Here is an 18862-nt window from a genome sequence, read left to right as displayed (position 1 = left end):
GATTATCATGCAGCACCATTCACAATGGATTCTTAGCAGTTCCCATAGTAATAACAGGAAAATATGGGATGAAAGAAGTATTTTCAGAGACATGAATTATCTCCACATGAAATGCTACCTGTTTAGGAAAGGGTGCGTATTAATTATTGTGTAGATGTTAATTTCAGCAGTCAGTATTTAGTCCCAACGCTAATCATAGCACTGAAATGTGGTCCCTCTGCTAACTATATGTGGGCTGAGCAAAACCACCCCTGCTGTATGTGCCACAGTAGCCAGCTTCAGGAACAAATTAGGATCTCCCTGACATGTAAGGTTACAGAACTCTAAATCCAGGCTGAACTTGCTATAAGATAGAGGTGGTCAGAATAAATTTGTGATAAAAAGAAAGCTTTAATGAGACTCAGGGTTGACTCCAGCTTTTAAGGTGCCCTCAACAAAGTGCCCTTTGATGCCCCCATTACTGGGGAGGGGTAGTTTAGCTGGTGGCAACAGAGGCAGCCTTGTGCTCAACTATAAGCAGCTTGGAGCCGATATATAAATTTCTCATAATTTCCTAGCGCTATGCTATGGCAGGGAGGGAGGGCAGCATTGTCAGAAATGAAAATGGTGGCTTCCAAATCCAGCCATCCAATGTGGGGGTCTCAGAGCAGGAATCAATGCAGCAGTGTGCCAGTTATCAGGGTTCTGGGTTCCTGACCACTAGTGACCCTGAAGCACAAAAATCTGTCTGTCCAAAAGGTACTTCCCAAGCTATGTGTTGGGGCAAACAACTCATAGCCTGTTTTGTGGATATTAATTAAATCAAAATATATTTTGCATGCTCAAGTATATACAGGACCTGACAAGTGAAGTATTGTTTGATAAACAGCTATGTGACAAGCTATCCTTTTGTCTTGATGTATTGAAATAAAAGATCTTGAAAGGTTGCTCTAAGTTCAGCCCATTGCTTATTATAAGCATGTTAGCTCCCACCTTCTGCATCCAACATCTTTGGGATATCCAAATGCTTTTCAGCAATTTCCATCGCAAGGTTTATATTCCCCAGTGGGTCATCCTGTGCAAAACAAAACAAAAAAAGGCAGAAATTATAATTAACAGAATATTTGAGAGCTTGAGCAGCATAGAACTTTTTTTAAAAAAACTTGCCACAAATTCCCAGTTACTTCTGAATAAGCATGTATAGGATTACACAGTAAATATTCAGTTTAATTAGGCTGTGAATTGGATTGTTAATTACATGAAGCTTTGTTTGTTAAAGCCACAATGGCCCATGTATGCATCACATTAAATCAGAGTTTAAAAACAACTAAGGTAAGCCAAGAACAAACCTTGTTTATTGCTTGTGATTTGTTTGGAGGAAACAAACCATAAGCCTGGGTTCAGATGACACAACAAGGCAGCCTCTGGCTTGTTTCACCCATGTCACAGCAGAAGAAGTAGAGGTGTACCATGGGAACTTTTGAGCAGCATGGCAGCATGCACAAGCACGCTGCTCATCACATTAAACCATAATTGGTTTTAAACTATAGTTCCTTGTAATGCATGGATCAGGTCAGTGTTTCCTACATATCTACCATATTCACTATGCTTGATGAAAATCTACAAAGCCGCAGATCTATTATATTCAGGTAAAGTGTCAAAAGGAAGATCAGGCCATGCCTACGCTGAAGAGCTTTAACAACAAGGACATTCTTCCAGGTGCAACATGAAAGCAAAGAAAGGTGTACAGGAAGCAAAAGCATACACAACACAAAAAGGACACAGCAAAACTCTTGTCAAGATACTCAAACAATAAAACAATTTTTAAAAAGAGTAAATACATGCATGGTTAATATGTTATTATTGATTACTACAGCTCCTGACAAAATCATTGTCATGTGATCTCAGGTGACATTTAAAAGTGTTTAGTGCTCACAATCCAGCAGCATTTTACCTATGATGAAAGTCCTACTGAAATTAAAAAGGTAAAGGTGTTCCCCACACTTGTAGTGCGAGTCGTTTCCGACTCTTAGGGTGACGTCTTGCGACGTTTACTAGGCAGACCGTATATATGGGGTGGGATTGCCAGTTCCTTCCCCGGCCTTTCTTTACCCCCCAGCGTGTGCCAGGTACTCATTTTACCGACCACGGATGGATGGAAGGCTGAGTGGACCTCGACCTCTTTTACCGGAGATTCGACTTCCTCCTTCCGTTGGAATCGAACTCTGGCCATGAGCAGAGCTTCGGCTGCGTTACTGCCACTTACCACATAAATATTTACCTTCATTAATATAAAAGAAACTCAGTTGTGACTTTTATAGAATTACATCTTTTGTATGCAAAAATTTTTAACAGCAGTTTCCAAATTCTGTGTCAGTTTCCATTAGTGTGCCATGACTAAAAGTCTCATGAGAGCCCCCTGCACCCACCCACAGAGGAAGCTGCCAGCCATAGTTCTGCCTAATCTATTACTCTTCTTCCAATCAGCCCCTACTCAGGGTAGGAAAATCTCCAGCGTTGGTTGGAACTGGATCATTCAACCCCTCTCAAGGCAGAGACACAGGGCCAAATGACATGTGACATAAATTATGCGTAAGCAATTAACATGCATGAGTTTACAAACGTAAATACCTCCCATATTGGTATCTGAGCAGGACTTAGACCAGAGGGTGTAGGAGAGGTGGCTGACCCTTCCCCCACCCCCACAGTCCCCACAAAAACCACCTTCCTTTGTTCATGCTGTTCACATCAAGAGGGAAGTTCCCATTGCTGCCAATGGAAGCTTCTGCTCAAGGGCTGACAGCATCTGGGAGAAGGCAGCTTTCGGGAGCATCACAGTGTGTAGCGAGGATGTTAACACTCTCCCTGCTCAGCTCCCCGCCCCCTGTGGATATTTAATCTTTGTAAAGCATGCATGTTGTTTATTCCCATCAACACAAAAACTAATGGGAACCCTTGTGCCCTGTGCAGTGCCTTTGCACACATGGTTTGATTTCAAAATGTAGAGGCAAAGGAAAATGAGTCACCTGATGTCAGGTGATTGGTAGGTGGGCAGCTTCGCCCTGCTATTATAGTTGGCCCACAGGGGACAGGAGAGGTAAGGATCTGGCCAATTGGCTAGATCCAGTTCCCCCACACCTGTGTTAAGGGCTTGAAGTGTGACTTCAGTTTTAATTCAGGGAGGAAAATGTACTTCACCGATGAGAAGTCTAATAAGCAACATACATAGCTTGATGGCCACGTTCCTCCTTAGGCTCCATAAATAGAGGGGACTTATAATATCTGTTTATGTTCACCAGGGTAGGTTTAGGCAAGGAAATCAATAATGTTCAATTACAATAGAAAAACAGTAAAATAATAAAAATGGATGTTTATAAACTAGCTTGATTTGTACACGAACTCCTTACTGCTGGAGATAAAATATAAATGGAGGACAAAATCTAGCTGGGACCAGAGTGTTCCCTCAGTTACTCTGCATTTCATAATCTGCTACTTTTTCTCTGCATACATTTACTATTAATGTCAGTGGAGGTTCTGTGGTCTGGTTAGCAATTTAGAATATCAGTTCTCAGTGTCGTTGCTTATGGCACAGCCAATGTACAAAATGGAAGTGTCAGCAGATTTGGCAGTTTGTAGAAGTCAATAAAAGCTTTAGGAAGTAAACTCCTAAGAGGGAGGAAACCCCCCAAAAACCCAGCCCAATGAAGTCTGAGCATGCTCAGTGGCCAAAGAATGCCACCTGGGGGGATGAGAGAAATCAGAGGGGAGGTGATGGAATGGAGTAACTAGGATCCTGAACAGGGAGCCCTTCAAACTGCAACACATTGCAGGTCCCACTTCTACAGATCTGTGTTGCAACAACACAAGGGAGTTTAGAGAAGAAAGTAGGATCATGTTGCTTAGATCTCTCTGGAACTTGGATAACTTCCTGTGATCCAATTACCCACGAGACCACGACCCATTTCTTTGGTTTCTTTTTCTTTTCACATTCTGCTGGTTGGGACAGTAGTCTTCTAATCTCTGTGTCCTTTTCAATATCTTGACCTGGCCTGGCCCTCCTCCTTCCCCCCCCTCTTCTTTTGAGTATCATTGTCCTCTCCCCTCCAGTATTCAATTAGCTGTCATTTATCACTCCATCATTCTATTTCTAATTTTCCTCCTGAAAAGGAAAAAATTTACTCCCATTTTTTGTCCTTCTCTTCTGCCATTAATTATTATAGCTGATTTTAATATCTGACTCATCCTCTAGCAGTTTTCTACTTTTCTTGATTCATTTAAACTCTTGTTTGTTCACCAGTCTAATCCATCTTGCTGACATTACTTTCTCTTATTCTGTTCTTGAACACTCTGTCTCTTCTTATGTCCTTTCTGGTCATCTTTTTTTCCCTTTATTCTTCTGTGTCTTTTCTATATATTTCTAGCTCCTTCGGGTCTTTGCACAGGGTTGGCTGAGTGTGAGTGTGTGTGAGAGAGAGAGAGAGAAAGAGAGAGAGACTGCATTGGACTTCCCTGTGCCAAGAGGGGTTAAAAGTGCCTGACGTCTTCCAATAGGAACTTATTTCCAGGGCATGCTTCAGCCCACTTTATGGCACATCTTTGGGAATAACTGGTGTACTAAGCTAGATCATGTATTGCCTCATGTATATCTTCTGGGCAAGAGCCAGGAAAGAAACCCATTTCAAGTTAACTAAGCACATCCCAGTTTACCATTAAGGAAACATGCTAAGCACAGTGCCGTAACTAGGCAGGTGCAACAGGTGCACAGGCCCAGGGCCCAGGACGAAGGGGCCCCTGAAATGGATTTGCTGAAATGAAAATTATTTATAAACAATTGTTATATCATATTTGTTTTATTATTTTTGCTGAAATGAAAATTATTTATAAACAATTGTTATATCATATTTGTTTTATTATTATTTTTCCCCCCAAAAAAATTAAGGGGCCCAAAAATAAAACCTTGCACAGGGCACATGAAAAGCTAGTTACACTACTGGCTAAGCATACAGGAAGTGAGTCAAATCACTGCAAATCACCATGCTGTGTCACCCAGACTGATGACCTTAGATAGCTTGGAGTAGTCAATAAGATCAGGTCGATGTCTATGGATAAGCGCACAGAGGGCAAGACCGTCTTTCCAGCTTCACAACAAGCAACCAAAAATAAAATGGAAAGATGTTAATGAAATAACGGTAACTTGTCTAGCACCTCAAGGTCTGACAACATGCAGAAGCTGCACAATGTGCTCAGTAGTGATATCTCATGAAATTCACTACGATTCCGGGGCTTGCCATGTTTTGTTTTGCAAAACCTCATTCAATGCTCAAGAACACATTGAGAAGATCAAAGCATGAATTTGTGGATCTGGTAATCAAATGGGGTTTATTTTGCTTTTGGTGCACATTCAAAATGCCCAGATATTTTGAATGACATTTCACATATTTTAGGACCAGGGGTTATATCAGACTAATTTGTACTCAGAGTAGACACATTTAAATCAATGGACTTAAGTTTGTCATTAACTAACGCCATTGTGTTGTACCCAATATTAATCATAGAGTAATGAAATTAATAGGTAGGACTAACAGTCTGTAAACACACTAGTAGCCAGATCAAAGTGTTTCCATTAGCCACACCTGGAGGGGGAATGGGCTGATATGCTTATCAGCAGCAAAATCTCTTTGATGCTGAATTTTTTTAAACAAACTGCACTCAAGCTGCTCCCATCAGGTTTTACAGTAAAAAGGGGTGGGGTTTGACTAGTGTTGTGCACCCCCGTTTTCAGAAGGGAAAGGTGGACACACAATGGAACCAGCAGAACAGTGAGTGTGTTTCTATCCTAACTTAGGTCCATTAATTTCCATGGGTTTAAATAGAATTTAGTTGGGTACAACCCATTGATTTTAATGGATCTACTCTAAATGTGACTTAGTTGGATGCAAGATGTTTAAACATTTAAGCATTTAAAGATGTTTTGTTTCAATATGTTTTAAAGTCTTTTGTTTTTAAGATATTTTAGAGCGTTTTTAGTGTTTTTGTTTGCTGCCCTGGGCTCCTTCTAAGAAGAAGGGCAGGATATAAATGTAAATTTAAATAATGATAATGATAATAATAATGATAATAATACAGCCTCATATTTTAGAAGACTGGTTCCTAAAGAGTGGTCACTTCTGTGGAGGAAAAAACTTTAAAAATCACATAACATATGATGAATGGATATGTATTCAATTTGTCACGTGTACATGCAGCAGGAAGCTGCAATTAGTAGCAGAAACACACTGGGCTGGACGGACAGAGCTTTGACTCTGTAGCAGTGCTGGCTGGTGCTCACTGGGACTGGTAGGGCGGAGGACAGGGAACCCAACACAGGGTGGAACCAGAGACAATAACAGGCCAAGCCAACTAATTCTAGCTTTGTCCCCATCCTTCTCCCCCCTACTGAGTTCTACCAGGCAGCACTGAGACTAAGGAGGAGGAAGCTCTCAGACAGTGCCATCCCCTGGACTGATTGTAACTAAGAAGGCAAGCAGGTGGGGGCTGGCTGAGGGCAAACAGATTGGTGGGGCAGTGCCCCATTTGCCCAAATGGGATCGCCTCCACTGCTCTGCAGTTTGTCTCTCTTAAGATTTATATGATGTTCTCAAGGTGGCTCAAGAAACTAGGTTGTTCACATATCATACTCAAAACCAATACTGTACTTAATGTGAAACCAGTAGTAAAAGAGCAGAGCACTGATATATCTCAAAGACCAGGCAGAATCAAAATGTTTTAATTAACTTCCTGAGGATCCGAATGGACATGATAGCGTCAAGGACATGATAGCACTGAGGGCACACCTACCTTCCCTGTGTGGCTATCAACCTAACCTTTGAAGGAGGAAACACATAGAGCACAGTCCTCACCCGATAGTCATAAGGAGCATGACGGCTCATATGGGAGAAGAGATCTATTAATTACAACTCTCTCTATAAACCAAATTACAAACGCTGGATATCTGAGGAAATGCTAATATTTTCAATCACCTGTAACCTACTTGCAAATAGCCCATTATCCATAATGCACATGTTTTCTGTTCTATTAATAATTTATTATTAGCAATATAGATTTTTCAATCTCTTGTATCTTCATTTACTCTCTGTCTCTCTATCCAATATTCTGCTACATTCCTATTCTATCTCATTAAGAGTTTTGTGAAGTCTGAAATTGTTCACACTAACCTAATTAAGTCCAAAAAAAAGGTCTAAGCTAGCAATACTATGGCCACTTACCAGGGAGAAAACTCCACTGAACATAGTGCAATTTACTTCTTCTGGGTAAACATACAAAAGATTGCACAGCTACACAGCAAGCACTGGGAAAATAGTATTCATTAATCATTCCATAAATGCCCCAACTTCACCCTGTTTATGATACAATACCTCTGCTACTGTAATGAGCCTCTGAAGGGAATCTTGGTTCCAGTGTTTGTGGAAGCTTTGTCACTAAGTTCATGCTTGTAATGCTAATTAATTTATGAGCATCCACATATATTCATTCCATGCAGACTGAGGCCATGACAAGAAAAAAATTATACAGAGGGCCTTGGGGTTGCTTCTTACATTGTGAGAGCAGTGCAGTTGCCAATCCCCTTTGGCTCCAGCCATTGTAACAACATGAAATGCTGTTTTGTAAAGTAAACACACTGTTGGCTCTTACCATGTGGTCTTGCTTGTTTTAATTACCAGAGTAATGTGGGAAGCAACAGTAGAGGAATTATAATCATGCCACCCCTGTGATGTAAGAACCAGTCCTTTTGTTAAACTGTATGGACCACATGATGCTCTCCATAATCTCTGTGAAACTGATGGCCTAACTCAGTTGCAAAATGGCTAGTGATATTTTCACATCTGGAAACAGTTAACTTTTACCTAAGATGGAAGTTTTGAATGTTCACATTTCTGTAAGGTGCTGTTTTTCTCTGACACCATAGCAGCAGTCCTTCTTTGGCAGATGTCTCTGAAAAGATCAGAAAAGGATAAACCCGCTACATGGTGGTTCTCCAGCAGCTATATAGCAGTTGGACACCTGTGTGGGAATAATGTTGCTTAATTCAATAGATCATGTTCCCTAGAAACTGTGTAACTCAGGACATTGTAAATGAATTTGGGTAGGCAAATAGTATTAGCTTCCTGTTGATGCTTAGATGTCTTTCTTCTGTGTAGTTACCTATAAGTTATCATTGTGATGATGTTGGTGGTGATGATGATTACGCTACATCAAATGCAATAATTGAAAACTATTATTCTGTGTTTAAAAACTTAGGATCATAGGAAGCTGCCTTATACAGAGTCAGCCCATTGGTCCATTTAGCTCTGTATTGTCTACACTGACTGGCAGTGGCTCTCCAGATTTCAGGCAGGAGTCTCTCCCAGCCTACCTGGCGATGCTGGGTATTGAACCTGGAATTTTCTCTGTGCAAGGGGCATAGCTCAGTGGTAGAGCTGCATCTGTCGTGCAGGCAACTTGTGAGAGTCGTATGTGCTGTCCCTACTCCCAACATTCCCCATCCTCAGTGTCCATGTATGCACTGATCCCACCCATTCTAAGTGCATTTTATTGACTCTGCTTAGAAGCCACTCTGCACTCAGGAACCTTGTGCTTAGAAGTCCGCTTCTAAATTTTCTGCTCAGTGCAGGAAGGTCAGAGAAGGGTGGGGTGAGGGCATCACATGCATGGACATGCATTCTTATACCACCCCTATAAGAGTTGTGTAATCACAGAATAGTGCCTGAATAGGGCTATTTTGTGTTTGATATAACTGAATGTCTTTTTCACCATATTGTTGTGTATCTGTATGAACATATGACTCCTGATACTGATCATTTAAATTCACTGTGATTTCCCCATTATGTAAATATCCATTATTTATTCTTCTAATATTTATATTCAGCTTCAATAGCTCAACACTGACTTCCAAACCATTAAAAGACATGTCTCCATCATGTGCTGGACCAGAGCAAGCTGCAAACTGCCTAGTCACCTCATGCCATGGAGACTAAATTGCCTATGGATTGGCAGAGACAGGCTGGGAACCAGCATGGGATGGTGAGGCTGCCAGAACTGAATGTATGATGAATGCACAGACATTTCCCTTCTAAGCTGCTTTGGGAATGTGTTTTAGTGGAACTGTGCCTTGAAGCACCAAACCATCAAGCCTCTAGGTTTTGTGCCTTCTAATATTTACTGATCAATGTTCTCCCATGAAACCCTGTAAAAGCTTCATTTATATTCAGAGAAGATGGAGCAGAAATGCTTGATGGATTTCTTTTCCACTGTATAGTTTAATTGCTATGGTACAATCAAGGTAAAATTTGTCAAGAATGATTATTCTCTAAATCAACAAATGAGGTGGAGGAAACAGTTAATTTGTTACATGTTGTACTGCATAATAAAGGACATCTGTTTGTTCAAGAAAATAGTACATAGTTTGGTAATGAATCTGCAGCTGTCTGAATACTTCATTTAAATGTTTTTTAAAAAATTTTTAAGACTGCTGACAGCCAAAAAGAAATCCTTAAAATACTACTGCACCTACAACAGAGAGCATTCCAGAAATAACTTTCTGATTTCAGCAGTGAAACACTAGTATGACAAATGAATACAACATATCAATATATTCACAGGACCAGCCACACCAAATAATCATGTAATATACTCATGTGATAGAGCCTTCCTTGGACTGCAGTACTTCAGAGTGTAGGTGGGAGATCGCATGACTCTACCATGCATGATTACATGACTCCACCATGTAAAAACTCCCAGTCCACGAAAAGGTAGCATACCTGGAAGTGTTTTAGTGTAGATGTCTCCCTGAAGTTCTAGTTTTCTTAATCTAGTTCTAGATTATGTATTGAGGAGGGATTCAATCATGAAATCCCTTCATTCTAAAGTAAAACAACATGAGTCTTAATGTTTTTAATTGGGTGATGAAGTTGGACATAAAGGGAACAGAGCTCAGGCTTCAAAGTACTGTAGTTAGTGCCTTTATCCTTCCTGTCAATAAACAGTTGCAATTTAAGTTCACAATAAAAAGGGTTTTATATCTGATTTCTGATGGAAGCTTCCTCTTGCAATAGAATACAAGGAAGAAAGCAGATCAGCAAGTTTAGACAGCCGTCAGTCCTAAACACTTATGCACAAGCAAGTTAATGGCTCTAATAACATGTGTCACATAGAACTCAGTGTTGTCAATAAAGCTACTATTTGCTTAAACAACCTGTCAGCTCCGGTCCATATTTCTTTATATAAATATTCGAGGACAGTATTGTGGAGCATATTCTTACCTTCTACTGAAATATCTTGAATCGCAAAACGAAGGATAATAGTCCAAATCATGCCCAGGGTCATTTTCACATTCCCATCAACAATTTCTAGGGTGAAACAGAATTCAAATTTTATGCAATGTACATGCTTGCTATAATTTGAGTGTTGTGATTTTATTCATATTGGTTTAAATTTAATTTTTCAGCAACTGCTTCAAAATATTTCCTTTTGAAGACACAGTAGCAGAATATTGCCTCCATTGGGGCCTCCTTGTTAGTTCTATACCCTTGGTCACTCCTTAAAATGCCCAAAATTCATTTTAATTCATACATGTGACTCACAGCAATTATTTCCTTCTGCAAATAGTTATACAAATAGTGGGGGGAGGTTTCTAAGATGGCGACGGAGCAGCAGCTTTTTACTGAGCTCCACATGAGATTTTAAATGTTTTATTTATTTTATAAATAGCCTAGCTACACTCCTTAAATTTTATCTAGTTTTATTTTTACAAACACATTTCTTGCAAGAGATATTCTAAATTTGAACACTAAGTTCTAAAAACATCATACCGGCTTTAGCTACGACACCTCGACGCTGAAGCAACGGGGAAAAACAAGAAACGCAACAGGACCAGCCCAGGTGCTCACATTCTATCCAAACCTACAAAGCAGCCAAAAATTGAGGACTATGTGAAGGACAAGAAAATTGTGAGTAAAAATAATAACAAAATAGACCCTCTCTATTCCATCCCCACTTCCAACAGTTATAATGCTCTGAACTGGGATTTGGAAACAGAAATTGAAAAACAGCAACTATTAGAGTTGACCTCTACTTTGTATGAGGAATCAAACCATCTGATTGAACCTCTGTCTTCTCTGCCTTCCCCCATTGCTAATACATCTCTGATGGGAGAAGAGCAAGTTAAGCAATCACTAAAGGAATTTACAACAGGTTTTGCAGCTAAACAATGTTTACTAACTGCACAAACTGTAATCTCAATTTTTGAATATCCAACTTCCATTAACACAAAGGTGGACTCTTTAAAAACAGCCTTTGAATCGTCTGTGCAAAGTTATAGAGACAAGCTAGCAGCTTTTAAAGTAACTCAAAATATCGGCACCAACTCGAATTTGTTTAAGGACAATCAAAGGAAACAAAAATGTTCAGAAGAACAAACTAAGATTGCCAAGGTCAACCAAAAACAGGCAGAGCTTACAGTCTCACCTCCTATTAAAGGGACAAGCCCATACAAGCACAACCGCATACTTCAAACAAACCAAGTTGTTTTAAGGATAAACCTCAACAGATTTAACACTGGATGCTGGTCTACTAAAAGAGCAATTATTCTATCACTTAGCTCACTTCTTCAATGCCAGCATTATTCGATTGACCTGAGTGTAGTTGAATGGCTTCCTAGTATCACAGGCTACAAACGAATTTTATTGTCTTTTAACCATCCCACCATTCCCTGCATGCTGCTCAAAATGAAAGTTTTTCTTTCTAGTTTTCAAATATACCCACTGCGTGTTTTCCGAGATAAAAAAAGGACTGCACTTTTTGGTCTAACATCTCAAGCAGATACTCCTCTGCCTTGTGCTACGGGCAACGTACCAAATGATAAAAACCACAGTAACCCAGCACCTTTAGCGTCCTTGACAAGACATGGCTTAAATACACATATTGAAACGATGCAAGAAATAATTGGCACTGATGAAGCTTTAGAAACAGGACTAATTAACTCTTTTGAAGCCCTACCAAACTGTGAACAAGAAAAAATACTGAGACGATTGGATGAACTAAAACAAACACTGCTGCTAACCCAAGCTGCAGCTAAACCTCTGATTGACATGACATCTTTGGACTTTTTACCTGACAGCAACTCTGCAGAAAATTTTTATAAATCTTCTGAATCTGACAGTCAAACAACTTCGTTAAAGAAGGAAAACAACCCACACTCCAGTAAACTCACATGCCTTTCCATTTCAAAACAGCCCAAATTGACTCCATCCTGTTCCGTTCCAGATAATGACAACTTGCTATACTCTGTACTACCTGAGGACCCTGATCAGAAAATTGGACAGAAGGAAGCCGTAACAAGAGTATATTTTAATCAAGATCCTCAGCCTGCAAATTTAGCCATACCCGGAGACTGCAAATTAACTGATAGCCCAAAATTGCTGCCCGCTAATGATTTTCATCTTGATGAGAATAGCATCTCAACATCTTCAGCATGTCTTCTTGCCCTGAGTCAAGAACACAACATTTTGAACGCCACCAACTGACTCGCTTCTAAGGCTCCAGGTCTCATAAAAGCCATTTCTTGGAATATTGCTGGGTGGCATAATAAATTGGTGGATACCTGTTTTGAACAGTATCTGTCAGAATTTAATATTGTTTTATTACAGGAGACATGGTGCCTGGATACTTCTCCTTTCTTGCCAGGATTTTGCTCCTATAATATTCCTGCCCCTAAACTAGGCTCATATGGAAGAGCAAGTGGTGGGTTATCAATTTTGATTTCAGCTGATATGAAAGGAATTATACAACAAAGGGACTGGTCAGACTGTGATCATATCCAGGCAGTCCAGATAGATAGTAACTATTTTGGGTTAATTCTTTGTATTAACGTTTATTTTCCAACAGGTTGGAACCCAGATCTGTGCCTTAAGGCCTGGTCCTCCCTGCAATCCCTCTTGGATAAAGCTGAACAAATATTGCCAAATGCAAATATCCTTCTGGCTGGTGATTTTAACGCCAGAATTGGGAAAGATATAAGTAGTTATGTTAGGAAGACGCAATCTAGTCCAGAAGATGAATGGTATCTGTCCTGGTCCTCCATGGACAAATTATTAAACAAAAAAGGGGTATCTTTATTGAATCTGGCTTTTAAGCATAGGCTGTATAGCCTCCATGGCTCCAACTTTGATAGTTCTAATGGGCATTATACTTTTTAAAGCTCACTAGGAGCCAGTGTCATTGACTACATTTTGGTTTCTTCTGCACTTCTTTCTCAGATTAGCTCCTTTGATGTTCACAATAGAACGGAGAGTGACCATCAACCCTTGGTTTTGACCCTTTTGGCCTTTAAGGCCGTACCCCTTGTGAGGCACTTTAATATTGATGGTATTCAGGCTAAACAGCGTTTTAGATGGAGCCTTAATCTCAGTGAGAAAATCTTTGCTTTCTTAAACACCCCACAGATTCTCAATCAAAGGCATCTCGCATTGCAACCCAACTCATATGTATATCATATTTTCAGTTCAATTAATAGTGCGTTAAGCTCTCAACTTACTACTACCTGTTATCCTAGAAGGAATAATAATGTAAGGAAGGGACGGTATGACCAAGACTGCAGAAACAAAAGACAAGCTTTGAGAAAATTACAGAGGAAAGTTAGAGAGGAAAGGACAGATTCCTCAATTCAGTTATTGATCCAATTTCGATCCCAATATAAGGAACTATTAAAGACAAAGAAGTTATCTTATTATAGGGACCAATGGAGGGAACTTGGCCTAAGCTTAATTCAAAAAAATGAGAGGAAATTTTGGGAATTAGTGGCTAGTGGTATGTCCACATACAGCATGCCTCACGTATGCATTTCAGCACAAAGTTGGACCCGATATTTTTCCTCCATTTATAGCTGTCCACATACTGAGACAATAACAGTCTCTACTGAATTAAACATTTTACCAGAGTGGCCAGCTGTCACAAAATCTGAGTGTAAGCAGCTGATTTTAGCCCTGGCCCTTGGTAAAGCTCCTGGAGAAGATATGATCCCTCCAGAGGTATACAAGATGAATGATTCTTGGTGGGTCCTTATCCTGTCTAGACTCTTTTCAGAAATAGATAAAACATGTATTGTACCCCCTCATTGGAAACAAAGTATAATATACCCAATCTTTAAAAAGGGCAATAGGCAAGAACCTGCTAATTATCGCCCAATTAGTTTGCTAGACATTTCTTCTAAGCTCTATGCTAGACATCTTCTGAATAAATTGGAAGATTGGGAGGTAGAAACACAACTTTTTTATCCAGAACAGGCAGGGTTCCGAGAAGAACATAGTACAATAGATCACTGTGCCATTTTGAAGGCCCTTATTCAGAAATATACAAACGGGTATACAAAACATCTTTATGTTGCTTTTATTGACCTTTCCTCTGCCTTCGATTCCATTGACAGGCCTCGATTATGGGAGAAATTAGTTAGGACAGAAATTGATAAGCGCCTTCTTAGATTAATTATAGAATTATATACCGATATTACAGCTAGGGTAAGAATGGGCCCACAGGGGTCCTTGTCAGACCCCATTTTATTGAAGAGAGGAGTAAAACAGGGCTGTCTACTTGCTCCCTTTTTATTTAATTTCTATATTAATGATATTGTAGAGGCCATGAAGTCACAAAGTTTTTTCTCCCCTTCGCTCAATGGACAGACAATCTCAATATTAATGTATGCTGATGACATGGCTCTTATTTCTTATACTGAGATTGGCCTCTGAAGATTATTGGCCAGACTAGCTGTATACTGTGAAATGGAAAAATTGAAGATAAACTACAACAAAACTAAAGTAGTAATTTTTGGCAAAAGTAATATTAAACATAGATGGACAATTAATACCCAACTAATTGAGCAGTGTCCCTCCTTTAAATACCTGGGCATCACCTTTCATAAGTCCCTTTTGTGGAAAGTACATTTATCTAATGTCTTGGTAACTGCTCAGCGAACAGTAGGTGCCATTTTGTCATTTTTCTATGCTAAGGGAGGACAATTGGTAGCCCCTGCACTTAAAATATTTCAAGGCAAAGTGATAGCCCAGATGTTGTATGGGGTTGAGATCTGGGGGTGGGACGAGAAGGTCATAGCCCAATTGGAAGTAGTCCAAAATAACTTTATAAGGAAGATCTTGGGCCTCCCCCAGGGTACCCCTGCTGCCTATTTAAGGATGGAGGTAGGACAACCTTCCATCACTGTTAGAGTACATCTTGCATTGTTGGGCCACTATAGGAAATTAGAAAACCTCCAAGAATCCCATCTTGCCAAACTCTGTTTTCTCCATTACACAGCTGGAAACCAGTGGACCAAATTTTTGTCACCCATTTTACCAACATATTCCTTACCATCTCTGGGAGAACTTAGTATGTGGAACAGAGAAAATATTAGAGACTGGCTTTTTGAAAAGGATGCTAACAAAGACGCAATGGCGATACAATCATCCAAATTTTCAACTTGGTACTATCATTATAAAAAACACAGAAGTCTTTCTCAATATCTGGTTAACATAACCAATGCGCCACTGAGAAGGGCTTTAACATCCCTTCGCCTGCAGACCATGCCCTCTGCATATCTTGAAGGGAGGTTTTGTAAGCTCCCTGTCGAACAACGCCTCTGTCCTTGTGGCGTTGGTCAAGTGGAGGATGTTATCCATTATGCCCTCCACTGTCCAATTTACAATGTGATCAGGCCCAAATTACTAATGGTGGATGAACTTAAGGGTTCTGATGTCGAAAAACTGAACTATCTTCTTGCAGACGTGTTTCCGACTGTTAGCAACCAAGTCGCTACTTTTGCCCTGCTCTCACTCAAACTTAGAAAGAAATACTTAAGTTCTTAGTTGTAGCACTGGTTTTAGCTTGTTGTAATCCTTTTTTCCTATATTTAATGTTTTTTATTATCTTATTGTATAATTTTATTTTATTGCTTGAATGTTGTTGTATTTTATAGTATGTTATTGTATGTTTATGTTATGACTTGTGGTTACAACATTAAACTTTACTTACTTACTTACTATACAAATAGTTCAGAAACTAATCATAACTGAATTGAATGAACTCAACATGAATATGTTTCAAGCTGAATAAATATCCAAAGCTTGAAGAAGAAACAAAGATGATGTTGCCAAAAGAAACAAATGTGGAAAAATATGTATATACCTATGTGTGTATGGCTTTTTTGTGGTACTCCCCTCACTTACCGCCAGCTCACCTGCAAATATTTTGACTGAGGGCAGAAACACACTCATGATTGTACTGGTTCCAGTGTGTCTCCACCTCTTTTTTCTGAAAATGGGGGCACGCTACACTAGTCAACCCCATCCCTTTTTACTGCAAAACCTGGTGGAATCAGCTTGAGTGTGTGTGTTTTTTAATTAGCTTCAAAGAGTTTTTGCAAGTCATCCGCAGATTCACCTGTTCCCCCTCCAGGTCTGGCCAATGGAAATGTAGGCAACTAGTGTGCTCACAGCGTAGATGTGCAAGCCAATAGTGTGTATCTTCATCCTGAGTTTGCCCTTTTTGCATATAAAGTGGGCACAGGGTGGTCTTCTCCTAACACAAAAAGGTGTACGTGGGAGAGGGGAACACACAACACCTCCTTTGCTTTACCTCACTGTGCTCCACTGCTTTATGCAATTTTCCCCCATCCTGATTTCAGTACAAGAGGGTCATAGGCTCATAGCTCAGTGGTAGACCATATGCTAGGGTTCAGTCCATACCATCTCCTGCTTAAAAAGGATCATGTAGCAGGTGATGTGAAAAACCTCCACAGGAGATCTTAGAAAGCCACTGCCAGTCAGAGTAGACAATACTGGGCTAGATGGACCAATCATCTGACTCATTGTAAGACAGTCTGATATGTCCTGTATGTTCTAAAACTGAGCCAGGCAAGAAGAAGGGTGCTCAAAGCAGCAGAGTTCAGTGAGGTAAGGTGGGGTCAAGTGGGTTAAATCTTAGGCTGTAGGGACACTAGTCACTTCAAAAGCAGCCTGAATGATTTTCTGGCTGCATTTTGAAGTGCCACTGCCCTCTGTTGGCCATACCTCCCTTCTTCACTGCTGCCTTCAGGCCTCTCAAGACCACCCATAGCAAAACGTTGGGCCAATCACTGTCTCTGCCTGAGCCTACAGCAAACAGTTTCCATTGGCCACACCTGGAAAACAAAGGGGTCAATCTACCAATCAGTTGGGAAAACTCTCTGAAGCTGAATTTTTTAAAAAATGCACTGGAGCTGATCTGGCTTTAAGGTTTAGGGTTTTAAGAGTAAAAAATGGTGTTTGACTAGCGTCATGTGCCCGTTTTGAGAAAAGAGAGGTAGAGACGCACTGAACTGGCACAACAGTAAATGTGTCTCTACCTTTATTCCTCTCCCTACTGCCTCTTTTTTGTGTAATAGATCCACCCCATCCCTACTTTATATGCAAACATGCTTGAAGATATACACACACAGCCAGAGTGAGATAAGCAAAGGCTGTCTCCAGAGCAATGTCAGCTTGGGGTCTTCTCCTTCACACCAAAACCTCTTTTTCAAAGGACCTCTTTCACTTCTGGCTGAACTGGAAGTAAGAGAAACTCCCATACTGGTATGTCCCTAGTTTTCTTTCCTTTCCCTCAAATCAGTCAGCAGGGCTAGACTACCATCATGTTTGGTACCCCACTTAACCCTCCAACATTTAAGGTTAATAATTGAGCAAAATATGTAATAAAATACGTGAAATGTTTTCCCCACCATGCCATTTATTATCTTATAATAAGGAGAGGCAATAGTTTTATGGTGTTTCAACCCTCTGCTAGTGTATGTGCATGAGTGTACACACACATGTATTCTTTATTTGCAGATTTCACAGAAAGGGTGGTGGGATCAGTTAGATCCCATTTAAAGTGAATGGTGGGGACACTGTATTGGAGATCTAAATGAGCCCCACCCATATTTTTTGAAACACATTACACTTAACAGCAGCATTATATTGAAGGTGCTTGTAAAATGAGGAGGTGATAATCTTCTAGTATTAATTTTTTTCTGTTTACATCTCCTGGGCAATAAGTGGGTGTGTGTATCTTTCAGTACTGATTGAAACCAGTACATCACCCTCCAGGAGAATGCACCCAAAAGGACTGTGAAAAGCACTATCCCAAAGTACTGTTCACTCATTTTTTATTTGTTTTTGTTACGGTCAGTTTTGGTTCTGTCTTTTCGAACTAATTTGTATGTGTGATATTCTGAATTTTTGTTGTCATTTACAAACTCAGCTAACATTCACCCTTAAATATTATGCTCATGTAATATGTCCTGCTCCCTGGATGACTGAACTCTTAGATCTGATTTAAACATGATTTCAGCCATGTTTAAAAATATCCTTCCACCCATCCCAAACTTATCATACCGTGTTCTGCGCAGCTGACATATTTAAACCAGATGACTTCACCTATGTGTAAAACATTAGTAAGCACACCACTGATCTGTTAGCTGAGTGCCCAGTTTCACGAAATGTCACCCAAGTGAAGTCCTTGTTGTTACATGATCTGCATCATATTTAAATGTGGCTTAAGCCAAAAACCTGTTTTTCTACTTTTTCTGTTTTGGATTTAGTTTTATGCAGTTGATCATGGAGAGGAAATGCTGAGGCTCTGTTATGTGTTTTCTTTTTGTTCAAACACTTTAAATCCACAGGGAATTACCTTGGTTGATAATAAGTAAACTAGTCAGTCTGACATGGGGTGGTGACAGTTTGAGAGAAAACAGAAAGGAATTTCTAAAATAATCGTTGCCATATACAGAATCAAACCAGCTCTCAAAACTGTAATGCATCGT

General features: G+C 39.9%; 1 protein-coding gene across 3 annotated transcripts in view; it reads right to left on the bottom strand.

Annotated features, from left to right (window-relative positions):
• ACTN2 (actinin alpha 2) overlaps positions 1-18862 on the bottom strand; it is a 105038-nt gene that overhangs the window by 51616 nt on the left and 34560 nt on the right. The window contains exons 1-6 of one of the 3 annotated variants that reach the window (XM_061624574.1): positions 11800-11857; positions 10848-10938; positions 10299-10385; positions 7884-7971; positions 5039-5117; positions 973-1054 (exon numbers count right to left, since the gene is read on the bottom strand). In XM_061624574.1, the coding sequence (XP_061480558.1) occupies positions 973-1054; positions 5039-5117; positions 7884-7971; positions 10299-10385; positions 10848-10938; positions 11800-11847 (475 nt within the window). In that variant the 5' untranslated portion in view covers positions 11848-11857. Of the gene's footprint in view, positions 1-972; positions 1055-5038; positions 5118-7883; positions 7972-10298; positions 10386-10847; positions 10939-11799; positions 11858-18862 lie in introns of those variants that run through there. The other 2 variants (XM_061624573.1, XM_061624575.1) reach the window with 2 other exon arrangements.

Source organism: Rhineura floridana, chromosome 4, assembly GCF_030035675.1.
Source record: "Rhineura floridana isolate rRhiFlo1 chromosome 4, rRhiFlo1.hap2, whole genome shotgun sequence".
Classification (NCBI taxonomy): Eukaryota; Metazoa; Chordata; class Lepidosauria; order Squamata; family Rhineuridae; genus Rhineura; species Rhineura floridana.
This window is presented reverse-complemented; position numbering and strand designations above follow the sequence as displayed.